General features: G+C 50.5%; 1 protein-coding gene across 5 annotated transcripts; it reads left to right on the forward strand.

Annotated features, from left to right (window-relative positions):
• Positions 1–26,197, forward strand: MIS18BP1 (MIS18 binding protein 1). Of its 5 annotated transcripts, none has more exons than XR_012082740.2 (17): positions 1–218; positions 738–1,489; positions 3,517–3,624; positions 5,459–5,916; positions 8,428–8,510; positions 8,978–9,108; positions 9,868–9,958; positions 11,308–11,474; positions 12,352–12,518; positions 13,711–13,819; positions 20,153–21,014; positions 21,399–21,491; positions 21,874–22,025; positions 22,519–22,664; positions 24,253–24,340; positions 24,949–25,006; positions 25,678–26,197. XR_012082740.2 is itself a non-coding variant. In XM_072986941.2 (17 exons), the coding sequence occupies exons 2-17, from the start codon at positions 910–912 to the stop codon at positions 25,782–25,784; spliced, it is 3,480 nt and encodes a 1,159-aa protein (XP_072843042.2). In that variant the 5' UTR covers positions 3–218; positions 738–909; the 3' UTR covers positions 25,785–26,197. The 5 variants fall into 5 exon arrangements, 3 of the variants coding, with proteins under 3 accessions (XP_072843042.2, XP_078240653.1, XP_072843041.2); XR_012082741.2 differs by having other exon boundaries at positions 21,877–22,025; XM_072986941.2 differs by having other exon boundaries at positions 3–218; positions 21,399–21,574; positions 21,877–22,025.
• Positions 26,198–27,566: the final 1,369 nt, after the last annotated feature.

The raw sequence follows: 27,566 nt of genomic DNA on the forward strand, positions 1-27,566 counted from the left end.
GCGGGGGTGGAGTGGGGGTAAGAAAGGAAAGAAGGCCCGGAAAAGCTGCGCCCGCTTCCAACATGGCGGCCGCCGCGACCTTCGTCGAGCCGAAATGACGACACGGGCGGCGCCGGTGACGTTTCCGCTCTCGCCCAATCCTCGGCGGCGGAGGCGGCGCGCCAGGGATTCGAACGGGGTGGCGGCGGGCGGCCGACGGTTGGCGCTGAGGCCGGCAGGTGAGGGAGGGGGTTCCGGGGGGGGGAGCTGCCCCTCCCCGGGAAGGGAAGGGACGGGGCGGGGGCGGGGGAGGGGGGAAAAGGGCTCCTGAGGGGAAAGCGGCGCCCCTCAGGGACTACAACTCCCAGCCTCCGGGACTACAACTCCCAGCCTCCGTCGGCGGGGGAAAGTCACTTTTCCGCTTGAGGCGGGGGGAGCCCATGGCGGAGGCCTGGTCCTGAGGGGAGAGAGAGAAATTGGGTGGGGGAGAAAGAAGGGGAGGGGGTCTCCCCTCAGGGGCTGGGGGAGGGGTCGAAGAGCCTACCTCGCGGGGCGGGTGTGTGTGTGAATTCCTCATATACTGTATTCCTGTGCTGTTTGTAATCCAATTGGGAAGGACTCGCCTCCTAATAGGAGAGAAGTGAATCGGCGCATGATTAGTGGGCAAATCCAACACCAGTAAAATCTCTCTCTCTCTCTTTCTCTCTCTGTATTCCTGAAGAAACAAAAATAACCCTAATTCTCCTTTTTTTAAGAAGCTGAAATGTGAAGGCACAAAGTTGACCAGTGGAAAAAAAGACCCCTCAATGAATGCAGTTTTCTCTGTGGGATTAAAACAGATTAATGAATACCTCTTTGGTCAAGGCAGTGGCTAGCCTTTGAAAAGGCAGGAGGGTCCCAAGGCCTCCATCTTCTGACAGAAGAGGAGACATGGCCTTGAAAGCCGTTTCCCTGAGCCACGTCCCTAGTGGGACACCCCTGAAGGACTTGGTGAAATTCCAGCCGGGCGACTCTTTGGGATCAGCTTCAGAAAAAACAGTTTTTCCTTCAGCGGTTCTTGCCTCCAAGAACATGAATTTGGGGAAAGAGGGTGAAAGAGGAGAAATCCTCCAGTCCACTTTAATCGTGGGTGGCCTCCATGTGGATGGGCTCCTGGACTTGACTGCGATCACACCAGCTTCGGAAGAAGGGAGGCCACTTTCCCCCTGTGTGGAGACAGAACATGGGCTACTGGCGAGGAATGCCTTCCTCAAACGTAAAGCTTGTGAGCCTTTATCTCTTGAGTCTCCAGCCAAAATCTTTTCAAGAATGAAGACTAGGGCTGCTCTGGCCAGACAGCAGAAGAAACCTCTAGAAAATAAACTGTTAGCCGTCAGCAGCACCACAGATTATATCCTCACACCTGAGAGGCATCGGTTCTCTTTGGAAAGCAAGAAATTGGAAGCTGAAGGTGAAAAGCCCAAGGAATCGCAAGCTGAGGAGCCGCTTGGCGAGGCAAACGTAGAAAAAGGTTTGTTCTTTGTCCTGCTGCTTAGCAGAATCTTGTCCATATTGGGATCGTTTTAGTATGATTGGAACTATGGCTGTTCTGTCTAGGGCTCCCAGATAGGAGAATCAGTAAAGTGTAGTGGATAAAGTGCAACTTGGATTTGGGAGAGCTGGGCTCAGATCCCTCCTTGGCCCCAGAATCTCTCTGTCTGTCTCTCTCAGAGAAAGAGAGAGAGAGAGACAAAGGTATGTGACATTCTTGAAAGTCTCAGAACCCCTTTGAGAGTCAACATAAGTCAGAAGTTGATTGACCGCACATAACAATACCCGGAGAGGTGTGGTGGCAACTGACCAGCACAACTCCAACCAAGCTTCTGCAAAATACAGTTTTATTTTATATTCTTCTTCCGTTTTCATGCCAACTAGTTTTCCCATTTCAACTCGTGAAGAATCCTCTGTTGGTTTTTTCTCTTACTTTCCCTTCCTGTACTTTTGTTGTTGTTGTTTAGTCGTTAAGTCGTGTCCGACTCTTTGTGACCCCATGGACCAAAGAACAACAGGCCCTCCTCTCTTCCACTACTTCCCGGAGTTGGACCAAATTTATGTTGGTAGCTTCGATGACACTGTCCAACCATCTCATCATCTGTAGTCCCCTTCTCCTCTTGCCTTCACCCTTTCCCAATTTCAGGGTCTTTTCCAGGGAGTCTTCAACTCTCATGAGATGGCCAAAGTATTGGAGCCTCAGCTTCAGGATCTGTCCTTCCAGTGAACATTCAGGGTTGATTTCCTTCAAAATGGATAGGTTTGTTCTCCTTGCGGTCCTGGGGACTCTCAAGAGTCTCCTGCAGCACCACAATTCAAAAGCATAAATTCTTTGGCGGTCAGCCTTCTTTATGGTCCAGCTCTCACTTCCATACATCGCTACTGGAAAAACCCTTGTTTTAACTATTCAGACTTTCGTCAGCAAGGTGATGTCTCTGCTTTTTAAGATGCTGTTGAGGTTTGTCATCGCTTTCCTCCCAAGAAGCAGGCGTCTTTTAATTCTGCTGTCGCCATTTGCAGTGATCATGGATCCCAAGAAAGTAAAATCTGTCACTGCCTCCATATCTTCCCCTTCTATTTGTAATCTAATCGTCTGAGTTGAATTCGCCCATTCCCATCCATTTTAGTTCACTGATGCCCAGGATGTCAATGTTTATTCTTGCCATCTCCTGTTTGACCACCTCCAGCTTCCCAAGGTTCATAGATCTTACTGTACATTCCAGGTTCCTATGCAGTATTTTTCTTTGCAGCATCGGACTTTCCTTTCACTTCCAGGCGTGTCCACAGCTGAGTGTCCTTTCGGCTTTGGCCCAACCACTTCATTAGCTCTGGAGCTACTTGTCCTTGTCCTCTGCTCTTCCTCAGTAGCATGTTGGATGCCTTCTGACCTGAGGGTCCCATCTTCCAGCATCATATCTTTTAGCCTTTTGTTTCTGTCAATGGGGTTTTCTTGGCAAAGATACTGGAGTGGCTTGCCAGTTCTTGCTCCAGGTGGATCACGTTGAGTCAGAACTCTCCACTCTGACCTGTTCGTCTTGGGTGTCCTTGCACAGCAGAGCCCTTCGCTTCTCTGGATGACTCAAGCCCCTTCGCCACAACAAGGCAGCAATCCATGAAGGGGTCTTCCTGTACTACTTTGTAGTAACTTGTTCCCCCCACACAACACACACACACCATGCATGCCCCAGAGTGTTGCTTTGGGAGGCAGGTGCAGGTTCTCCTGGAAAGAACAGGGAAAAGGTCAGTGAGGCTCCAACCACAGTGGTTTGGCAGGAAAGGAGGTGCTTGATGGGTGAATGAGTATGGAATCCAAGGTATGTCACACCTTGTTCCAGGGAATCCCTGGATTTGCTTGGAAGCTTGTCTAGGTTTCCACAGCTACGATTCTATGCTTGTATGAAATTTTTAAGTAGCGAACCTTGTAGAGTCTGCATTGTGATCTCTTGTGAACTACTTACGAGAAGCTTTACCTCTTGTTGGATCTGAGAACCATTTCTTCTATTGCAGGGCCCTATCTTACTGCAGGGAACAAAACTTGTGCAGCCACAAGCTCTGAGGTGTTGGAATCCCCTCACAAGTTCTTCTCACGCGTGAAACAGAAGTTGCAGCAGAAAGGTTTGCAAAGAGGTTCCTCTACCCGCCAGCCGTGATACATGGTTGCATCCATCTTTGCACTGGAAATGTTTTATTTGTCTTTCCATGTCCACAAGATGCAGTAGAAGCATCTTGTGGGCACGGAAGGAAGCATTCATTCCTCACAAAGAAAGCAATGTTTCTTTTTATTCGCGAAGGCTTTCACGGCCGGGATCTAATGGTTGTTGTGGGTTTTTCGGGCTCTTTGGCCATGTTCTGAAGGTTGTTCTTCCTAACGGGACCCAAGCAAACTACTACACCAGAGCACAGGTTGCTGTCCTCTGAAGATGCCCATGGCCACAGAGACTGGCGAAACATTAGGAAGAACAACCTTCAGAACATGGTCAAAGAACCCGAAAACCCACAACAACATATGTTTCTTTTGCCTGTCAAACTCAAGTAGAAATCTCTGAAGTGGTTTGCGTTGGCGTTTCTTTTACTACATTGCACTGCAGGCCTTATTTAAAAAAGGGGGGTTGCAAGTCATTGGTTGGTGACTTTGGGGTTCAGGTTATGAAATATTAGACTGAAAGCTTTCTCCCACCTTGCCACCTACCCCTTGCTCTCCCCTGCTAGTCCCTCTTCCATCAAGCATTAAAGTGCCATGTACTATGTGACACTGTCAGTCTTGCATATTGAATACAGCCGTCGCAAAAAAGATCCTAATTTGTGTGTGCTTCATCTCTCGTGATGGCTGGTAGATCAGAAGAATTAACCGTTCTCTCAGCCAGAAATCTAATTTGAGAAAGAAGCAAGATCCTTTTGCTAGGATCCTGTGTTAATGAATGGTCCTGTGTTAGTGAAGGCTGGAGCTTTTAAGAACATCTGTCCTCCTGTCTCGTTCTGTGGTTCATGTTTCTTCCGTACAAGTCGATAACGCTGCTCAAAAAACATAGATGAGATGCTTCGATTACCAAAGCTCAGAATGTTATGAGCTCATAGCAGTCAATTCTCTGTGGGGAAGAAGCTATCTAGGAAGGGGTGAATTCTCAGTGCCTCCATGGGAAGGCAGCAGTTGTCAAAATGCCTAGCCCTCAACCCCTAGGAAAGTGAGGTATATTTTGCTCCCCCCCCCCAAAACCTTGACCTCTTGGGGCATTGGAGGCACCTTTGCTGTGTTTGCGGTGACTTCTGTGACATCTGGTCCTGAGGTTCTCTCTGTGAGGGGACGTTTGGTGGCTTTCCCAGGTAGTGTTCCTTTTGCCAAAGTTTGCAGAGCAGCCACATGGTCTTGTCATGCCATCCTTTGCCAAGCTTAGCAGACTGGACCCATATGCCTCTCTCTGTTGAAGAAGCCCCAGGTTCCTTCTCCCTGTCCCAGAGCCCTGTTGCTTAGTATAGTAAATTACACTAGATTAGGCCCACTGAGTCAAAGAGGATTTGGTGCTTCAGCTTCTCCGTAAGTTCTACTGATGCAAATGGGCCTGCTCTACCTGGGGCTTGCTGTGCTAATGAGAGTAGCAGTTAGAGGAGGCCCATTTAAATCAGTGGAACCTATTGAAGAGTAGACTCACCAGATCCTCATTGATTCACTGGGCCGGCTCTAGTATGATTTACTACCTTAAGCAACAGGATTGTGGCCCTAAAGTCCTCAGCCACCAACCTGGCTTTTGTATGCGAAGGTGGTGCTTTGTGACAGAGCTGTGGTTCTTTTGGAGGGAGGTGCCCAAGAGGGCAGGCAAAGTCTGTTGAATAGGGCCATCCATTCATGAAAATGGGCCGACCGACTGCCAGAGGGGCTGTCCTGGCTCTATGGAGGCCTGTTAATTAGCCCTGAGAGGTTGATGAACAGGGGTTGATCTTGGGTTTTCTGCAGGAGATGCTCCAGGGGGCCAGGCCAAGGGGAGCGACCTCCTTCCGGCTGCAGCAAAGCCCTCTTTGACGCTATCGGAGCCAGTCCAACCTTGGAATGAACTTAACAAAGAGAGTCCCGATACGACTGTCCATCAGGACGATGCGTTCCTTGTGGAACCGGCTGAACTGGGCAATGAAACCTTCAGGGTGGCCGCTGATGCTCCGGACGTGAACAGTGGCCCTCTACAAGAACAAGAAATGGCCCCGGGAAGGCCTTCTTGCGAAGGAGGTGCTTTGCAGCCATCCAAGCAGACAGCTGGCCAAAGAGGACTGCCTGCGTTTGGTGCTGGGCCTCCGAGGCCTTCCCAGCACTTGTGCGACATCATTTTTGCTACTCCCAAAGTCCACATACCGAGGAAGCCAAGAGCAGGAGAGACCCCTCCCTTGGAAAGCACCACCAGTGCCGGTGCAGGCAAGGAGGTAGGCTGCCCATCTCGTGTCAGAATCGTGTTCCTTCCTTTGCCATGAGTTCAGGTGGGGAAGTGTGTCTTCGAGGGTGGAAGACCTGTAAACCTCCTTCCTTCCTTGCTCGGTTGTGTGTGCCTCAGTGAGGCGCTCAAAGGGCGGAGGTGAAAACTCCTCCTGCCTTTTTTTTCTAGATGCCTGATGGGAAGACCTTCCGACTCTTTGTTTTAAGACCGCATCTGTCCTGGGAGGAAGTCTTAAACCATTGTGTGCAGAAGGGTTGCAGGCCCTTGGCTGCTCTCGGGTCACCTGGTTCTTCTTCTTCGTCCTCTCTGTGTGTGCAGGTGCAGAGATTAGGTTGTGACCTGGAAAGCAGCACAACGCTTTGCTGTAGGAATCCTCAGCCAACCATGCAGGGGTTTTGTGTGTGTGTGTTTGTGGGGGTGCTTCACAGACCTCCTCCATGTGTGTGTCATTAAGATGATGGCACAAACAGCCATACATTCAGTTGCTTCTTGCTGTTCAAATTTGCGCAGCTGGTTAAACCGAAGAAGCCTCTGTGCTGCAAGGTCAGAAGACCAGCAGTTGTAAGATCGAATCCACGCAACTGAGTAAGCTCCCATCACTTGTCCCAGCTCCTCCTGCCAACCTAGCTGTTTGAAAGCATGTAAATGTGAGTAGATAAATAGGTATTCCCAGGGTGGGAAGGTCACAGCATTCTGTGTCTAGTTGCACTGGCCATGTGACCACGGAAGATTGTCTTCGGACAAACGCTGGCTCTATGGCTTGTAAACGTGGATGAGCACCGTGCCTTAGAGTCGGACACGACCGGACTAAATGTCAAGGGGAACCTTTACCTTACTGCGAGAAAGGAGAAATAGGAACCATTTTATGGGTGCTGCAAACAGGTTTCCCTTATCTAGCAGGAGGGAGTTCTGTGGGCAGGTATTAGGTGAACTAGTGTTTAAAGTCGAAAAACCCACAACAACCGTCTTGCTTTATTGTTGAAGTGGACGTTTAGGGCATCAGCCAACCAAGAGGTTAGATTTGGGTGGTGCACTCAGGCGGAAGAATTGGTGTTCTTCTGGCCACCAGATGTTGGTGGTTGCAGGAACATGCAGTTCTCCTTGTACTAGAACTTTTTCTTCCAGGGTAGATCCTGCTCCAAGTGGTTACAGTGGTGCCTCCACTTACGACCATCCCTACTTACGACCAATTCAAGTTATGACCAGCTCCGGCCGCAAAATTTTGCTTTGACTTGTGGCCGGAGCTTCCACTTACGAACAGAAAAAGGCAGGGGGGAAAGACAGGGAATTCAAATTGCTAACTGGAGGTGGTGAAAGAGGCTGCTTCTTTGTGGCTCTTTTGCCCTGATGGTTAGAGAGAGAGTGTCGTTAGAGGCTTGGGACTGCCTCCTCCTACTTCGGAGTGAGCGTGTGTATGTTTGCAGGGAGGTAAGGTGCTGTTTTCTGCTTTTAAAAAACTTTGGGGTGTTTTTGCAGCGTGGTTTTGGGCTGGGGGGTTATGTTTCTGTGCTGTGATGAGTCTTGGGGGGTTGTTTTTTTTGTCTCCCCCCATTTCCGATGGGTCCTGCATTCTCGCCTTGCTTTTTCCTTTATTTTCTGTGCATTTCCGATCTTGTCCCTCTGTTCTCTGTGCATTTCCAATCTGCTCCATTTTTTTCTGTGCATTTGCAATGGGTCTTGCACGCTTGATTGCTTTTCTCCTCCCCTCCCCCCTTCAGCCGGAAGGGATTAATCGTGTTTCCAACGAGTCTTGCAGTGATTTTTTAATTTTTTTTTCCTTTGGCTTGAATGGATCAATAGAGTTTCAATGCATTCCTATGGGAAATGGTGCTTCGACATATGACCATTTCGACTTATGTCCATCTTCTGGAATGGATTATGGTCGTAGGTGAAGGCGCTACTGTACTTGTAGTACTTGCAAATAAAACAGAAGAGACTACACAACAGTGTTTCCTCTTATTTAAAAAAGATTCTGGGAATTGCTTGTTCTTCAGTATCTTGCGGAGCCTTTCCTGGGATTTTGAAGTTGATGGTGCTTTGGTGTTCTCCCAGCTGGAGTCAGCCACTTCTGTACTTTTGTGTGAAGCACTGTTGTTGTCAAGTGAACAAATGTATTCCTTGATCAGAGGCTGCTGTTTGACCACAGGTCAAAGACTCATATACATTTCTACATGTACATGTGTGCACCCGTTCCACCTGTATGGAAAACTTGTACAGGTTGAATAGGTTTCTCTGGCTGCCTGCGCACAAGTACATCGAGGCAGAGCAAGCCCAGAGCATAACATTTTGTGAACCAGTCCAGAATGGCTGCTCTTTATTCCACAAAGTGTCTTTTTATTCCAGAAAAAAAACATTTTGCCTTTTTGGCCACTTGCATGCATATTCTGGATAAAGGTCTCAGAGGTAGATGCAGATGATCAATCCGTCTGTGCCTCTAGCAGCAATGGAAATGTGGTTTCTTAATGTTTTTCCTGATATATATATATTGTTTTTTGTGAAGGAGAGGCCAATAATATGTCTCAGTGAATGGAGAATCAAAGTGATCCAGAACAACACTGCAGTCTGCCTGGAAGGAAAACGGAGGCAAGAAACCATTTTGTTTTGTTTTTGTTTTGACGACTGTTTAAATATCTCTTTGCCTGTTTGGCTGCTCTGGAATTTGCTACTAAGCAATTTCATTGGAGGCCTCTTGAGTTTTACGGTGATGCAGGAAGCCCAAAGGATTTGTGCAGCAGAGTCAGACTGGGAAGAAGCATCGTCTTGAGATGGGGGCATTGTCTTCCTTGTTTTCCGGTCCGACACACTCTGGCTTAGGGCTCAGAAAGAAAAGGGGCCACTTCTTCAGCTCAGCCTGTTGTAGTAGAAACCTGGTTATCTCACAGAGGAGAAGGCTCTAAAACATTCTGACAACCCCAGTGGCCATTCTTTTAAATGGCAGGGCAGATCTTGAGGGAAAGCGAGGTGGAGGCCGTGAGGGTTCGGTTCTTCCTTTAAATTCTTCTCCTCTGGTGCCTTGTGGAACACTCTCTTGTCCCCCTCTTGTGTTCCAGGGATATGGAAGACATTTACTGGCACAGCAACGCAATTGTGGAGCGAATGGCACATAACAAAGTGAAAACTTTATCGGGAAACGTCTACTTGTTGGAAGGGCGGATAGACGCCACCACCATGAAGAAGGAAGGTCAGGCGGGCGGGCCTTGGAGGAGGAGGAGGAGGAGGAGGAGGAGGAGGCCTTTTTGGGTGGGAGGGGAGGCTGTGTCAGTTGGCATCTCAAAGGCTGGCAAGGTTCGCTTCTATAACTGTTTTCCTCCGCGAGAGCCTAACATTGATCAGATAATGCTTCTTTGGCGGAAGGGAAGATTGGCAACCTGGCTTAAATCATTTATTTGCTACATTCATATCCTGAGTTTCGTCCTGTCCGCAGGGGCTCTCCTTTCCCTCCGTTTACACTCCCCGCAACCCTGTGAGGTAGGTCAGGGCTGGCCAACGTGACTGGCACGGGGTCACTTGGTGAGTTCCGTGGAGGAGGAGGAGGGACTCGGTCCTGGGCTTCAGAAGCTGCCCTCCAGCCACTCTCGCTGCTACCCGACACGGGCTCTCCTGGAGTTATTTTTGCTTTATGGGCCTCAGTTAAGATTCTCCAGGAGTTGCCTGAATACTCTCCTTTGTGCAAAGAGGCCGCTGCTTGATCTGTCAAAGGGAAATTTGTCCCTACCTGGATATATCCCCTCTCTGTAACCAGTTATCCAGACTCTGCCCACCTCCTTAAGCCTCAAAAATTGCCAAGGCTCCAGTTGTGATTTCAGAATGGCGGGCCTTTCCCCCTTCCCTCTAAAGAAATGGAGAGCGATCCCTGTTGTTTTGCAAGCATTTGAACAGTAGAGCTGGGATGTACCCCTCACGTGGGTAAAAAGGATACAGAAAATCTTTGTTCAAACAGGAATCCCAGCGACTTTCATCAAAAGGTTTGTGTCTGGAATTCCAAGAAACTGGAAGATGTTTGTCGATGATCTGCTCCTTCATCTCAGGAGGTGAGTGGAACTGAAGCCGTGGCACCCCCAGGTCTCTGTTAAACCTCGTGCCAATAACTGGGTGGGGTATTTCAGTGCTCCAGAGTCTTATTTTTTGGGGGGGGGGGGGGTTGCAGAGTCTTCAGAATAGGAAACTATGCAAGGTGGAGAGTCGTAACAGGGCTGCCCAGTGTCAGCCCCTGGCCATGTGCTCTTTGGCCCAGCCAAGGTACATTTGGGGACTGTTAATCTCACTGCATCCTGATGCAGAAGTGACAGAATCCCAAGGTTGACCCCCTTTAGGAAATGCCAGATGCCGACTTCTGTGCAAATTCTAATCCCGTTGTTTGCGTCTGTGTGCTGTAAAGATTGCCTCTGACTTACAGTGGCCCTAATAGGGTTTTTGAGGGATGTAGGAGGTTCAGAGAATGGCTTAGCCTTGTCCCACGCCTTCCCCAAGTGAGTTTCCTGGGCCAAGGAGGGATTTGAACCCAGCTCTCCTGAGCCCAATCCAGCTCTTTCTTAATCTACTGCCCCACACTGGCTTCCACCCCCATCCCTTTTGCTTAAACCCTTAATAATCTGGAATCCTGAGAGAGTCAGAAAACACCTCACCGTTCAATACAAGTTGTTTGTTTGTTAGTTTTCTTTTTTATTCCTGACAGATTACTGTTAGGGGCAGAGTCTGTCTTTTTGCCATTCATTGCACAAAACCATCTTGAAGCCTTTTTTTCAAGAACCCTGTACAAGACAAGCCGGGGAAAGCCTGGCATCCTCTGTCCTTGCTGTGTTCATGTTAAAAATGGCCTTGGGCAACGGCCACTCTTTCTTTCCAGCCCTCCTGTGTCGGCCAAACGAGCATTTCCTTGTCAGAAGCCTGCGATAGTCTCGTGGACTCTTCTTATCTGTGTGGGTTTTTCTTCTCCTGGGAGAGACCAAGGAGTGGGCTTTCTTTGTCTGTTTTATGGGCGTTCAGGGCTTGGGCCTTCGTGGCGTTTGGGAGGTGGCAGGACGCCAGCAGCCCCACGAACAGCCCCGAATCAAGGGGTTATCAGAAGGCAGCCCTTTCAGAATCACTGCGGATGCCACCCTCTTTGAACATTCCATATACTTCTGGCTCCTGAAGGATCCTGTCTGGGAGGTGTTGGGGGCAGAATCCTGCCAGCATAACTCTGACCATGCCACTTTTTGCAGTGAATTGCCACCAGTGAAGAAGCTGACCCCTCTCTCTTCTTGTCACGCAGCAAGCAGTTGCATGACAGACCAAACAAGTGCTGACTTCTTCACGGGTGGCACCAGCATAAGCAAATATGTAAGAGGATTCTGGCAGTGCATTATTAGTCTTTTCTTCCAAAATTACTGGACACTAGGAGAGACCGGAGAACTATCCATTTAAGTGAGAAGAGCAATGAAAGAGAGGATTCTGTGGAAACAGAAGATTTGGGACGGGAAGATGTGCCCCTGAATATGGAGGAAGCGTCTAAAATGAAGAATACGACTTACGAAGTAGTGGAACTGAAGAGTACCAAGAAGCTTGGTAAGTGTATCCTTCCTTGGCTCCACCTTGGTGTCCCTAGCATTTTCTTCTAATAGCCAGTTTTTACAGCTTGTTCCTGGGGCTTTCTTCAAGAGCCATCCATTCCAGAATTGTTTTCTGGCTACATTTTGCAGAAAGGTATTTTAAAATCTAGCATCCTCCCCCAGCGACTCCACTTCTCCTCCATCCTCAGCCGGGCTCTCTGGTCCCTGCTCCCTGTCCTGCTGTTTGCTTTTTGTGTCTCAGGCCACGTTGGCTGAGGAGAAATGGGATCCACTGAGTCTTTTCCAAGGAGTTTGGGTGGACTTGTCTATTAAATTATTTTCAAGTATGTGCTTGGCTGTGCTGATCGTCCAGAGTGCCTCCATTTACTTCCTGGCGCACGTTCTACAGAATTTCCCATCTAAGAGAAACAAGATGCTAGGCCTGGGGACTTTTTCAGGGGGGTGGGGAGGTGTTTTTGATTTTCATTTTTCTCAGATTTTCTCAGCTCACGGTTGGCCAGCTGAAGGAATCTGGACCCTTGAAAGCTTTTGAGTTTTTCTGTCAGAAAGCAAAGCCAGCCATGATTTTCTTCCCTTCTTCACCTGGCTGTAAGGTTTTTTGGAAGGCAAGGTCCGGGAGCGCTTGGCGCTGGCCGTTGTGGGCGAAGCAGGCTCTGCAGATGGCCCTTCCGAATCCAGCCGCCAGGCTGCCGGGAGATGCTTCAGGTGTGGAGAGCAGAGTTTAATGCGTTCCTATGGGGTTTTCCCCCTCACATAGCGATGTTTCCGGATAGCAGTGTTAATCCTGGAACGGATTAACGTCGCTATGCAGGGCACCACTGTAGATGCTTCTTGGTGAAGGAAAATTCCTTTCTCTTTTTTGTTCTCGGTAGGTCAGCCGCGAAAAGCACCCTCTGTGCAGAATGACCACAGCACCAGTTTCACCCGCAGTGGCCGCCGTGTGAAACCCCCCCTGCAGTTCTGGTGTGGCGAACGGATTCTTGTGGACCAGGCGTTGAACATCACGGTGACCAAAGGGAGCACCAACTACTTGTCTCCTGTAAGACCGGGTTTTTCTTTGGATATTCATCACTGTTGAAAATGGGTACCGGGGGCGCTTTTGGCATGGATGAGACAACGCAGGCAGAAGCTGGCAAGACAAGAGAGGTCTATCTTGAGGACTGATTGGAATGGAGGTGTGCAGCCTGTCATATGCGGGGCGGGGGGAGGAGTGTTGAAATGTCTCAAGGTGGTCTTGATGGACAAGACCTTGGTGGCCAAGAGTGCCTCGAGTTGGCTCATTCACCAGCTCTGGGCCCATCCAATAAAAGCATTCCTCACCTCTGGGACAGGCTGAATTGTCCTGACTTGCTCTCTGTGGGGCCACAAGCTCCATTGGTTAGCTGGGGGAGCACCGAGTAAGCTGGTGGGTTGGCATGGTGGTCATTCAGAACATGTTCACTATTTCCGTACTAGTTTCACCGGCCCCGTGACCTAAAGGGCTGGTTTTAAACTGGTAAAGCCTCCAGAGGCCCGGGCCCGAGTTTTCTGATCGACAGCTGGTCTCCCAAGCCTGGCAAGTCCATCACCGAGGTCCTGCTCTTTGCCTAGCCTGCCATGAGTGACAGGAACAAGGCCTTTTCCGACGTGGCCGCTGGCCCTGCACTTAGGCTGTGGGGCTCCCCCAGGAACGGCAAGCCCCCCTCCCCCAGGGTGCATTGTATGGCTGGCTGCTCTTGAGGCATTAATGGCCACTGCTCGGCTTTTAGGGAGGAAGGTGCAAGTGGATGCTTATTTTCATATACTTTTTATTATTAGTGTCTCTTGATAAAGTCTTGTACCCCATCTTGAATTGGCAGTCGTGCCCTGAAAAATGGTACATGGACCAGAAAGCAAAACTGTTATCAGGCCATCAAATTAGCAGTACATGAGTCTTGAGCTTTTGGCAGATTGAGAGGGGGAAGCTTGCTCTGGGGCATGCCAGCTGCTCTTCACGACTTTGAATGCATGGGAAGGTGAAAGGAGCGGGCGGGCTGAGGGGCCACCGGAGCATTTCGCCGATACCTGGCCTCTTTGCTCTGCGAGGACAGTCTGTGGTGAAGCCGGCCCTGTCTGTTGCACAGGGGGGAAAGCTCTGTGACCTTTTCGACTTTGCGACAGAGCTTAAAAAGTGCACTTTGGGCTGAGTGACGTTGCCTGGAGGTCCATCGTCAGTTCTCTGTTGCTTACGTGCGGGTTGCCTCGTTTCTTAGATAGTGAGCAGCAGACGGCCTCAGAGCAGGGGAAATTGCACCTCATCAAAGGAAGACGAAACGGGCCACCTGAAGGCCCCCAAGGAAGCAGATCCGAGCCGAGCTCAAGGTAAAAAGCGTTTGCACCCCCATCGGTTTGTTTTCCTCCAAGGCGCAGCAGCCTTCAGGATGGGAGTCCTGAGAGGTCGGGGGGGGGGGAGTTGGCTTCCGCCTGAGAAGAACTTCCTTGGGAGGTGGAGGAGGAGCTTCTTGTTCACATTGACAGCTTGAGTGCTGCCAGAGGGTTAAGAAGGTTTCAGGTCGGATGGGCTAACCACCATCTGGGTGGGACGGGGCAGGTGGGGAGGAGGCTGGCGTGTGCCCTCCTCTCTGCCCGTGGCTGACTTTTCTCAGGCGGTTCTCAAAAGGCGCCTGGGCTTCTCTATTGAGGCTGGGGAGCTGGGCTCAATGGCCTTTGGTGTCGTCTGAGCAGCTGGGATGTGGGCCAGAATTTCACCAGGGTATTTCTACTTTGATTTCCTCTGGCCATCGGCAGAGCCTCAAGGCGCGACACTTCCATCAATACAAACCAACAGATATTGATGGCTATAAATAAAATAATAAAGAGGTTGGGTGGAGGGGAGAGACTGAGACCATGCCAAACAGCAAACCATTTATATACAACACATTACCCTGGTTGGTTAAAAAGCGTAAGAGGAAGGGGATCTCTCATGCTAGGCTTCCGGATCTTCGTTCCACTTGGTCAGCATTGCTTCCATTTGCAAGTCTCTCCTCAGCAAAGGGATCATATAGCTTAGTTTCACTGTAGCCGGCCTCAAACAAATATCTGTTTTCAAATGTGAGGTTGTACAAATCTCATATTCGATATTTCAAATACGATATTTGTAAAAAAACCCTCACATTTGCATAAACAAATGTTTTACATATCAGCATAAACATGTCAGCATAAACATTTCAGAAGCACACAGCCTCTGAGCTCTATATACGAATGCCAGGAGTATGGGAAACACATGAGAAGAACTGGAAATCTCTTCTCAGTCATCCCAGAGTGCAGGACACACAACCATGGGCTCAAGTTACAAGAAGCCAGATATTGGTTGAATATCAGGAAAAATTCTCTTAACTGTTAGAGCAGTATGACAGTGGAACGAATTACCCCGAGAGGTGGTGAGTGCTCCAATGTTGGAAGCCTTCAAGGGAAATGTAGACAACCACCTGGCAGATATCTATTGATTTCTATTCCTGCCTTGAGCAAGGGGTTGGACTTGATGGCCTTAGAGGCCCCTTCCAACTTTGTTATTCTTTAATTCTATGAAATAAATATGACTTGACAGGGGTAAATGAAACTTGGTGGGATGGTTCGCATGACTGGAATACAACAATTGAGCCAGTGTTAATGAACTCAGAGCAATGATAGGAATGGTCCCATGGCAGGAGATCCTAACAGGGAGTTCAAGAAGGTTGGGAGCTTGTTAAAAATGAAAGGCTAAAGCACAACTACAAACAGTTCCAACAAGACAAAAAGATGGAGGGCAGCAAATAAGGCCTATATGGCTTCACAAAAAGCTCAGAGAGGACCCCAAACCAAAGAAAGGACACATATAGGCAGTGGAAGGAAGGCCAGGCTGCAAAATAAGAGTACACACAAGTAGGAAGGAATTGCAGGGATGGCATTAGCCAGGCAAAAGCTGAGAATGAGCTGAGGGTAGCAAGAGATGCTAAAAGCAACAACAAAAAAAGCATTCTTCAGGTAGATGTCAAGAAACAGACAGAAAAGAAACAATGGCTCAGCTCCTCAATGGCGATGGGGGAACAGGACAAAGAAGAAGGTTCGTTTTCGTTTCGTTTAGTCGTGTCCGACTCTTCGTGACCCCATGGACCAGAGCACGCCAGGCCCTCCTGTCTTCCACTGCCTCCCGGAGTTGGGTCAGATTCATGTTGGTTGCTTCGCAGACACTGTCCAACCATCTCATCCTCTGTTGTCCCCTTCTCTTCTTGCCTTCATACTTTTCTAACATCAGGGTCTTTTCCAGGGAGTCTCCTCTTCTCATGAGTTGGCCCAAATATTGGAGCCTCAGCTTCAGGATCTGTCCTTCCAGTGAGCACTCAGGGTTGATTTCCTTTAGAATTGATAGGTTTGTTCTCTTTGCAGTCCAGGGGACTCTCAAGAGCCTCCTCCAGCACAATTCAAAGGCATCAATTCTTCGGCGGTCAGCTTTCTTTATGGTCCAGCTCTCACTTCCATACAACACTACAGGAAAAACCATAGCTTTGACTATTCGGACTTTTGTTGGCAAGGTGATATCTCTGCTTTTTAAGATGCTGTCAAGGTTTGTCATCGCTTTCCTCCCAAGAAGCAGGCGTCTTTTAATTTCGTGGCTGCTGTCTCCATCTGCAGTGATTATGGAGCCCAAGAAAGTAAAATCTGTCACTGCCTCCATCTCTTCCCCTTCTATTTCCCAGGAGGTGATGGGACCAGTGGCCATGATCTTAGTTTTTTTGATGTTGAGTTGCAGACCGTTTTTTGCACTCTCCTCTTTCACCCTCATTACAAGGTTCTTTAGTTCCTCCTCACTTTCTGCCATCAGAGTGGTATCATCTGCATATCGGAGGTTGTTGATATTTCTTCCGGCAATCTTAATTCCGGCTTGGGATTCCTCCAGTCCAGCCTTCCACATGATGTATTCTGCATATAAATTAAATAAGCCGGGGGACAATATACAGCCTTGTCGTACTCCTTTCCCAATTTTGAACCAATCAGTTGTTCATATCCAGTTCTAACTGTTGCTTCCTGTCCCACATATAGGTTTCTCAGGAGATGGATAAGGTGGTCAGGCACTCCCATTTCTTTAAGGACTTGCCATAGTTTGCTGTGGTCCACACAGTCAAAGGCTTTTGCATAATCAATGAAGCAGAAGTAGATGTTTTTCTGGAACTTTGTGGCTTTCTCCATAATCCAGCACATGTTAGCAATTTGGTCTCGAGTTCCTCTGCCCCTTCGGAATCCCGCTTGTACTTCTGGGAGTTCTCGGTCCACATATTGCTGAAGCCTACCTTGTAGGATTTTGAGGATAACCTTGCTAGCATGTGAAATGAGTGCAATTGTGCGGTAGTTGGAGCATTCTTTGGCACTTCCCTTCTTTGGGATTGGGATGTAAACTGATCTTTTCCAGTCCTCTGGCCACTGTTGAGTTTTCCAAACTTGCTGGCATATTGAATGTAGCACCTTAACAGCATCATCTTTTAAGATTTTAAATAGTTCAGCTGGAATGGGTTGTCCGGGATATCCAAATCTTTCTGATATAATTCCTCTGTGTATTCTTTCCACCTCTTCTTGATGTCTTCTGCTTCTGTGAGGTCCCTTCCATTTTTGTCCTTTATCATGTCCATCCTTGCACAAAAGGTTCCTCTGATATCTCCAATTTTCCTGAACAGATCTCTGGTTTTTCCTTTTCTGTTATTTTCCTCTATTTCTTTGCATTGTTCATTTAAGAAGGCTCTCTTGTCTCTCCTTGCTATTCTTTGGAAGTCTGCATTCAATTTTCTGTAACTTTCCCTATCTCCCCTGCATTTTGTTTCCCTTTTTTCTGCTATTTGTAAGGCTTCCTTGGACAGCCACTTTGCTTTCTTGCATTTCCTTTTCTTTGGGATGGTTTTTGTTGCTGCCTCCTGTACAATGTTACGAGCCTCTATTCAAAGTTCTTCAGGCACTCTGTCCACCAAATCGAGTTCCTTAAATCTGTTCTTCACTGTGTATCCATAAGGGATTTGATTTAGATTATACCTGAGTAGCCCAGTGGTTTTTCTTACTCTCTTCAGTTTAAGCTTGAATTTTGCTATGAGAAGCTGATGATCAGAGCCACAATCAGCTCCAGGTCTTGTTTTTGCTGACTGTACAGAGCTTCTCCATCTTTGGCGGCAGAGAATATAATCAATGATTTCAATATTGCCCATCTGGTGATTTCCATGTATAGAGTCGCCTCTTGTGTTGTTGGAAAAGAGTGTTTGTGATCACCAGCTTGTTCTCTTGGCAAAACTCTATTAGCCTTTGCCCTGCTTCGTTTTGAACTCCAAGGCCAAACTTACCTGTTGTTCCTTTTATCTCTTGACTCCCTACTTTAGCATTCCAGTCCCCTAGAATGAGAAGAACATCTTTCTTTGGTGTCAGTTCTAGAAGGTGTTGTAAATCTTCATAGAATTGTTCAATTTCAATGGAGGTTGGTGCATAAACTTGGATTATTGTGATGTTGAAAGGTCTGCCTTGGATTCGTATTGACATCATTCTATCATTTTTGAGATTGTATCCCATTACAGCTTTACCCACTCTTTTGTTGACTATGAGGTCTACTCCATTCTTTCTACGGGATTCTTGCCCACAGTTGTAGACATGATAATCATCTGAGTTGAATTCACCCATTCCTGTCCATTTTAGTTCACTGATGCCCAGGATGTCAATGTTTATTCTTGCCATCTCCTGTTTGACCACCTCCAGCTTCCCAAGGTTCATAGATCTTACATTCCAGGTTCCTATGCAGTATTTTTTCCTTGCAGCATTGGATTTTCCTTTCACTTCCAGGCGCGTCCACAGCTGAGCGTCCTTTCGGCTTTGGCCCAGCCACTTCATTAGCTCTGGAGCTACTTGTACTTGTCCTCCGCTCTTCCTCAGTAGTATGTTGGACGCCTTCCAACCTGAGGGTCCCATCTTCCAGCGTCATATCTTTTAGCCTTTTGTTTCTGATCATGGGGCGTTCTTGGCAAAGATACTGGAGTGGCATTGCCAGTTCCTACTCCAGGTGGATTGCATTTAGTCGGAACTCTCCACTATGTCCTGTCCGTCTTGGGTGGCCCTGCACGGCATAGCCCATAGCTTCTCTGAGTTCCTCAAGCCCCTTCACCATGACAAGGCAGCAATCCATGAAGGGGAAAGAAGAAGGTAGAAGGGCTCAATTCCAACTTCAGCGCGTCTTCTCTCAAAAGACAGGCTTTACTCCTCCAGGCAAGTGTGAAGAACAAAGAGAGGGGACAGGATTGCAGCCCGAGATTAATAAAATAGTCAAGAAATACAGTGGTGCCCCGTATAGCGAGGTTAATCCGTTCCGGATTAACCTTCGCTATACGAAAACATTGCTGTGCGGGCAAGGAAAGCCTATTGGAACGCATTAAACTTAGTTTAATGCGTTCCAATAAGTGTCCAAACTTACCCCTCCAGAGATGTTTTCGTTTCCGGCGGCCATTTTGGAGCCGCTGATCGGCGGCTCCAAAATGGCCGCGGATGACCCGAAATGCCCCCCCGCAGCGTTTTCGCGACCTCCGTAAGCAAGGGGAGGGCGCGAAAACACTGATAGGGGGACATTTCGGGTCATCCGGCGGCCATTTTGGAGCCGCTGATCAGCTGATCGGCGCTCCAAAATGGCCGCCGGATGCCCCAATCGTCGCAAAGCGAGTGCGGCGATTGGGGCAGATCCGTATAGCGATCCCCAAAAAGGGATCGCTATACGGATTCTTCGTTAAACGGTGCGCTCGTTAAGCGAGGCACCACTGTACCTTATTTCTCTGAATGAGTTCAAATCTCCAGGACTAGAGGAACTGCCTCTAGCAATTTTGAAGGAACTGGCTGAACAAATTTCAAAACCATAGTCTTAACTATTTGCTTGAAATCATGGAGGATGAGTGAAGTGAGTGAAGGAGGGCTAAGAAATACACTGTTACAAGATGTGGGGGGTACTTGGCTCAGTAATGCTGTATTATGAACAAGAAGGATTTTGGAATACTTGCTGATCACGAGCCGACAGTGTGATATGGCTGCAAAAAAAGGCCAATGTTGTTTTAGGCTGCCTTGAGGTGTCTTCTCCCAATCACATATGGTACTAGTCCCCCTCCCCCCAATTCAGCAGTGGTTAGGTTTCACCTTGAGTTCCGTCTCCAGTTCTGGACACCACACTTCAAGAAGGATGCTGACAGACTGGAAGAAATTCAGAGAAGGGCAATGAGGATGATCAAAGGGGGCTGGCAACCAAGCCCTGCGAGGAAAGACGGAAAGGTTTGGGAATGTTCAGCGTTAGAAAAAGAAGACCGAGAGGAGACAGGCTAGCACTTTTCTAATACTTGAAAGATTGCTGGGCAGTGGAGGGGCAGGATCTGTTCTCAGTCATGCAACCATGGGCTCAAGTTCCAGGAAGCCAGATTTTGATTGAGTATCAGGAAAATTTCCCTAACTGTTAGAGCAGTACGACAGGGGAACCCATGACCTCCGGTGGAGGTGATAAGCGCTCCAGTGCTAGAGTCCTTCAGGAGAACATTAAATTATCCATCAGATATACTGTTACTTGGTTTCCTGAACTGTGTGTGGACTCCATGGCCTTATAGGCCCCTTCCAGCTCCATTATTCTGTGATTCTAATGTTATTTCTATATTCTCTTTTTTTGGTTTTTTTGCCCCTCAGGAAGAACTAGTACAAGAACTGGGAGGTTCCCCAGCGACAGTGAGCATGGAAATAAACAAAATTCACGCCGTTTTGTTTCCGATTCCGAAGAGAGCGACTGCGAACGTATGATTGTGGATGCCGGCAGGAAAGAGGCTGTTGTTGCCTTGACCCCACTGAACCTTAAGAAGCTGTGCGGAAAGAACTCGGGGCACGTCGGCCACTCCCAACGAGAGCCAACTGTGGTGAAGCAAGGAAGAGCACCAAACGGCCTTCAAGCAAGCAAGGCTGCTGGAGAACCGGCCCGTTTCAAATACCCACTCAGGTCTCTGAAAAAAATGCACCAAAACGAGCCAGTGGTGGAGAGCTTTCCCACCACTGAGGAAGACACCTCCACTGAAGACATTCCACGTATTAAGAGGAAAACACAGCCCTGTTCTAAAAGAGAGGCACTCCGCAGCGTTCAGAGCGATGCAAAGAAGCCATCGTCTGATCCGAGGGGAACAGGGAATCCTCCTCCGAGCGGCAGGATGAGGGTTTCTTGCTCTGGGCAGTTAGAAGAACTCCCTCGCAGGAGCCCCTCCCCAGACCCGGACAGAGGGTCTCCTGGGCTCGAGAGGCAGAACAAACGGGGCCCGCAGAAATCTAAGAAGTTTGTCTTTGAATCGGAGTCCGAAAGCGAAGCAGGTCCTGAAGAGCCCCGGCTCAACCCAGGAAAGCAAACAGGAGCGGCCCCGAGGGCCAACGGCCACCTTTCCCATTGTAAAGAACACTTAGCCGCCCCGGGAAGGACCCTTGGCCAGAGGCGGCCGTGGAAGGCCGTGGATCCTCTTCCGGAGGTTAGCGAGGACTGGTCGGAGAAGGAACTGCAGAAGCTGCACAGGCAAGTGGTGAGGCTGGATCCGACCTCCTTGGTCCTGCCAGACGGGTGTCCCCTACAGTTCTGAGGTCCAACAACGACCTTCGCAAACCTTGCTTGGTTTATCTTCCCAGCGGTTCACGGTGGCTCTTCTGCCCATTCCCCCCCTTCGCCCGGCCAGCCCTGTCCTTCTCCAAGAGAAATCCCTGATCCCTTCCCCGCGCCCCCTTCTTGGCTGATCCGTCTCATGGGGATGGCAGCTCCCCCCTTGAGCAACCGGTGCTGCCTTCCCCAGTGGCCAGGGCCGTGCCCAGCACCCTGATCCAAAAGTGGAATGGCAGCGACTTCCTTGTGAGGGTCTGAACTAACGTCCGCCTTCTCCCGGGGGCTGCTTTTTGTGTCTTGTAGGGCCGTGGCTTCTTTCCCCAAATACAAGAGTGGCTTCTGGATGGAAGTCGCCGAGAGCGTGGGGACGAGGTCGGCTGAAGAGTGCCAGCAGAGGTACATGGCAGAGCAGGAAAAGGGCAGGAAGCGGGCCCTCGCCAGGACCACCAAGCCTGGGAAAAAGGAGGACAGAGGCGCAGGTCTGACCTAACGCCAGCCGCCTCCTGTGGGCAGCCAAGCCGGAGGCCTCAGGCTCTAAATCTCGGGAGCAGAGCTGAACTCTTGCCTTGAAATGCACCTTCTAAAACCCCTGCACTTCTGTAACGCAGGATGGGCGGAAGGTGAAGGTGGGCGTAAAGCTGGGGGGAGGGACAGACCCGAGAGAGTCCTGGGGAGTCAGAGGCTATTCTCGGGCAGCTGGCCTCCTGGGGCTGCAGATCCTTTCCTGCCCAGGTGAGTCTTCCCGCCGACCGCTCTCTTTCTGTGTCCTGCTTCTTAGTAGAGGAAGGGGCCCGGAAGCCCATCCCCATCGTCGCCAAGGTGGGAACGCTGAAGCGGAAGCAGCAGATGCGGAAGTTTCTTGAACAGATGCCCAAGGACAACCACGACGACCTCTTCACGGCCACCCCCTTCCAGAACAAGAATCGCAAAGTAAATAGATCACACCTGTTGCGCCCGAGAGTGTCTCTTTTCTTTGACGGCTCCCGCGGTCTCCATGGTTATGGGCCCCCTAGCCAGCGGGTGGGGAAGAAGAATGCGGCGCTCCTTCCGGGCTTGGGAACTGGCCCTCGTGATGGGCTTTAAATTTGCCCCAAAGCTCAGGGGTCTCTTTGACGTTGGCTGGCTTCCAAGCCCAGTAGTAGGCTCGTGCAACCTCTTGAAAGGCTCCCGAGGAGTTTTGGGCGTGCGCAGTTGAGATTCGCATTCTGGGGGAAAATTGACGCTCCTTTTGGCGCCTTGCGGACAGAGATGTTCATGGCGGCAGGACTTGTCCCGTGAAAATGCACCAAGTCAGAAGATAGACCCGTTTCTCTTGGGAGGGGTGACTTGCGCCCCCCCTTCAAAGGGTCTCCCCCTATCAGGGCCAAGGTGGCTGTCGGAAGGCCGCCTCTGCCCTGGGGTTTAACAAGGGTGTGCTCTCTAGTTGCCACAGTTCCTCACGGTCCCCGAGGAAGACATCTTCCAGATCAAAGACAGTCACCCCACCACACCTTCCTCTGCCCTCTTCCCGTTGGTGAAGACCCCCCAGTGCGAGCACGTCAGCCCAGGCATGCTGGAATCCCTTGACAGGTGGGTGTGCTTCTTTGGGGCCCGCTTTGAAAGGCAAGTCCCCTGTGGACCACTTTCTCCAACCCCACCGGCTCGCCTGGGTCATCGTTAACCAGGGGCGTCAACACAAGCATGCAGGGGGGGGGGATTTTGAAGGGAGTCGATATCCAGGCCATGCCAGGGTGTCCTGTATTCCACTAGCCTTCCATCTCTCCTCTTGCTTCCATTTTCCCATTGCATGGGGTTAGCATTCATTTCCATACCTGACCTTCCATGTAGATCAGACCAGCCCCTTTGGCCAAAGCCAGCCCTTTCAAGGATCTCTCTTCCCCACCCATCCTACCCCCAGGCTTGGGAGTCTGTTTCCTGTTTAAGGAGGAAGAAGGCTCCTGCTGGCCACTGTCCCAAGAGGCAGAGGGAGAGTGAGTGAGTGAGTGAGTGAGAGAAGGGTTCAAGGGAGGGAGCTTTGGAGGAGGCAGCTGAGCAGGTCCGGGTCCCCGTTCCCACCCGCCTCCACCTCCTCTTGAAGGGGGTGGGGGACAGTCGGGATTGTGCTGTCAGACGGGAGCCCCGGAGGTGCCCCGAAGGGACCGCCTGCATTGATTGGCGTACGGAGCGAGGATTTTGGCTAATCTTCGGATCTGAGTCCCAAGTCTGAGTCCCTCTTAAAAACAAGGTTTTTTTCCCACCAGGAAAAAAAGGAGTGGGTGGGTTTTGAGTTGCGAGTTGAGTCTGACTTGTTGAGAAAACCTGAGTGGGGTCACAGGTGTGACTTGAGTCTAACTTGACAGCGAGTCCCTGCCCTTGGTATGCCATTTTCTTCTCGTGTTTGTGTGTGTCCTTTCCTAAGACACAACATACTGTAACCAACGCCTCTTTTTTTCTGAGCCAGGAACAGAATCCTCAAATTCAGGGGGAAGTGCAACATCCCAAGTAACTCTGTGCCAAACTCCGGTTCAGCCCATTGAGTGCGACGGAGGTTGGCATCTTGAAATGTGCTGGAGAAAGGGCAACAAGTCAGCATTCCTAAACCCCCCCCATCCCCCCATACACAGTGGAGGGCTATAGGAGCTGCCTATAAATTTCAAATTAAGTTTTGGGAGGGAAAAGGCAAAGAACCAGTGGGAGCCCTTCTCCTGCTCGCCTCCCACTCTCCAGTACTCCTGCCAGATATATTGGGCCACACCTAGAGTTTCAGATACAGTTTTTAAAGTGCTCTTGGTGGGACCAGCAAAGAGGGAGAGAATTGGCCAGCGGGGGGGGGGGGTAAAGAAAGGGAAGGGATTCAAGCAGCCCTGAGGCAAGGCAGCTGGGGGGTGGGTGGGTGCAGAGCTGGCCCAGTGCCTCTTCCCCCGTCATTCTCCCCCTGGCTGCGGCTGCTGGTGCCTTCCAGCCATGGTTCCTCCCAGCGTCTTTGCTGAGGGTCATTGAGTCGCTTGCTCTGGCAGCTCCTCTGCGACCCGAGATTCTACGTGGTGGGTTTCGATTTTGCCCGCTCTTTTTCAGCGGATGACAAAATTCCCTGCCAGTACCCCCTCTTTCTGCTTCCTAGAGATGCAACTCTAGTAAGTCTCGCCTCTCGGGGTGTTTAAAACATTTCGTATTTCAGGGCAGACCGTGACAAGCAGGTCTTCCGCTTTCAGAAGAACATCAGAGGCAAGGAGTCCACCTGGCAGAACGTGAAGAAGAAGAAGGCGGTAAGATTTCCCTCGCCGGATCTGCCATCGAGACCGAGGAGTGGGTCTTTTGAAGGCAGTTCCTCTTCCTCCTGCCCCCCTGCCCTGCCCCAAGAGCTCTTGAGAAGCTGGACACGGAGTGGCCAGGACGGCTTCTGCAGCCCCCTCCCCTCCCCAAGGGCAGCTTTGACCACTTTCTGCTGACGGGAGGGAAGCGAGGAGGCCTCTCTTGACTGGGCACAGTCGTCCAAAGCCGACCGCCGTGCAGGTTTCGGTTGGGATTCTCCTTGCCAGCTCTGGGGAACGGACGGCTGCTGCTGCTGCTGCCGAGCACACCACTGCTCTCTTCAGGGCGAGCTTCTTTTGAGAGAGCAGCTCCTTGAAAGGCCATTCATTGGATGGTCCTGACGGGGTCAAAGTTGCCCCCTTTCGCCTAGCTTTCTGCCACAAGGGAATCGGGGGGTGGGTGGGTGTTGTCTCCTGCCCAGGAGCCTGGCGGGTGGGCTTCCCATGCTTCACTCTTGCACCGATTTTGTTGCCGTTCAAAGCTGAACCACCTGTCTTGCTTTCGTTTTCCCCGAGTCTCTTTGGGCAGGGTGGTGGAACGAGGTTTCTTTTGTCTTCAACAGGCACAGACCATCTCGGCGACTCCCACTTCCCGAAAAAAAAAGTTCTTTCAATCCGAAGGTAAGCGGCTCTTTCAACCGACAGACGGGACAGCTGGGAGGGAGGGTGGTGCTTTGGGGTGCTTTCCTGGCCACAGAAGGGGTCACAGGAAGGGGAGGGGGCCAGCAATACGGGCCCCTGCACTGCCTGTCTCAGGTGTGCAAGAGAGGAAGAGGGGACTCTAGAAAGCCAGTGAGGATCACTCTCCCCTGCCTATCAACCACACAGTTAGGGATCGTCTGGTTAGCTCTCCGGCTGATGAAATCGAGTGCCCTTCAGCCCCCTCCCCCCAGGTTCCTGCATCCACGCTTCCCGCAAGCTTCCTGGAAGGCAGCTGCCGTGTTAGTTTTGTGGCGTCAAAAACAGCCGAAGAGACTTGTGGCCCCTTAACGGCGGCCGACTAGCCAGTTTTGTTAGACTTGAGCTCATGCTAGTCGTCCACACAAGCAGGTGCTCTAGAAAACCTGCCCCCTACTGGAGGACAGAAGCTTCAAAGCCAGGGGACACAAGGCTCGGTAAAACTGCACTCCCTTGTCAGTAGCTTTGGAGGGAATCCCTTCCCTCGAGACCCAGTCTTGGAATGATTCTGTTCCCGGGGGGGGGGCCTGCATCTGCCTCCTCCCCCCGAAAGCAAAGCTACTCACAGGGTCTCTCTTCTCCACCTTCTTCTCCTCCTCCTGCTGCTGCTGCAGGTCCCCTAGTTTCTTCTGGGCTGGGGCGGCTCTTTCCAGGGAATCCACGACTGGAATCGGAGGAAGATGATGATGACGAGGAAGAAGACTTATACTTTTCTTCTTAGCCAGCCTCCCCGCATCTCTCGGCTTCGTTGCCCTCCAGCCCGTGTAAAAGCCAGCGCTCCAGGCCCCTGCTCAAAGCCAGGGTGTTTTCTTGTTTTTAATGAACAACCAAGGGCCTTTGCGTGTTTGATTCTAATGTTGCAGAACAGAATGAAATGCTTACCTTGCTCATGTCTTCCCTGTGTGCTCTAAAGAGCTCTGAGCTAGGGGGACAGTGGTCTTCCCCCAGCAATGGGCCGTGTAAAGAGGCCTTAGTTTTGGAAACCGCTTGGTGTTTTTTTTTTTTTAAGAAGGAAAATAATGTTTTTAAAAGTTGCTGTGTAATAAACCCCCAAGAGAATGTTTTACAATTGAATTTCCTGCACAAAGAACAGTGACTCTGTATTTTTGTATTAAACATGCATTCTCAATAGTTCCTAAATGTTTCAAGTACTGCTTCCTGCCTGGCTGGATAACTTGTCAGGATGTGGGGATACATCTCACAGCAGCTAACGCTGACTTGCAGGCCAGTCTTGCTGTGCGAAGGACCCTCTTCCGCTGTCCCTTCCACTGAGGGTTGTGGGTAGGGAGGCAACAAACCAGCAAACTGGAGATTCGCGCTGGTTTGACCTTCCACCGAACAGGTTTTGGCGCTTCCCAGCCCCACCTCCTCCGTCAGGTGCCCGCTCAGAAAGCAGCGCTCCGGCTTGCCTGCCCCAGCTTCTCCGGGTACTGCCTCCGAGTGCCCAATGGAGGAGGCGGGGCAGGGAAGCGCCGGACACCTGTTTGGCCGAACGACGAATCGGTACGAATCACTGGTTCGTGCCCATCTCTATTTGTGGGACTGAGCTTTTTCAGGTCTCTGACGTGCCTCTTAAGTGAACTTTTTGTGCACCAGCCAAGATTTAGGGTGTCCTGTCGTCTTCCCGCTCCCAGCCCTGAAAGAGACTAAAAATAGGGCTGGGGAAGAGAGCTCGGGTATTTCGGGAGCGGCCTTGGGACGGGCTGAGCTGTCCATTGCTGGGGGTGCTTGAGCAGAACCTGGCGGGTGTGGTGATCCACCAGGTGTCGTGGGCAGCATCCTGCAACTGAGCAGAGGGTTGGACTCAATGACGGAGAAGGGACCTTCCGACTCTGAACCAACGACTAAAATCTTTCTGGATCCAGCGGTATTGCTGTTGTTCGCCGTTGGGGCAGGGATGGCGGCTGTTCCTTTGCAGCCCCCCCCCCCCAGGCACTGAGCACTGCTGGCAGCCAGGGGAGGAGAAGCAAGCCGAGATGGCTAGGCGTGAAAGCGGTTGCCCCCAGCTCTCCCTTTGCTCTCCTCCCCCGGGGGGGGGCTCTTCCTGGGCTCCAAAGCAGACTCGCTCTGGTGTCAAGTGGCACCCGAGGGAAACTCTGGAAAAAAGTCCCACCACATGTGTGGCCGGAAGATGTCGACTGAAGCCACAGCACAATCCATCTAGGGGGACGTCGGCTCTGCCAGGGCAACCACACTCCGTGGGACTCCTTCCAGTGTAGGAAACGTCAACGCCTTGAAGTCTTTGCCATCCTCTTGCTCGGCACGGAGGCCGCTGGCTGTTCTGCGAATGCTGCTTGCAAGGGGGTAAGAGCCGCTTTGGGGCCCAACTGGCGGCATTTCACAGGCAACGGGTTCAGACCTGAGCCAACCCCCACCCCCCCGCCGGGGCTCCTCGGAAAGAGAGCCACCCACAGGACGGCTGCCCACCTCCCAGGACTGCTGCCTCCCAGATAAGCTGCAACACATGTTTCTTCTTCGTGGTCTCTGTGAAATCACACTAATG

This window comes from Pogona vitticeps, chromosome 1 (assembly GCF_051106095.1).
Source record: "Pogona vitticeps strain Pit_001003342236 chromosome 1, PviZW2.1, whole genome shotgun sequence".
NCBI classification, from domain to species: domain Eukaryota; kingdom Metazoa; phylum Chordata; class Lepidosauria; order Squamata; family Agamidae; genus Pogona; species Pogona vitticeps.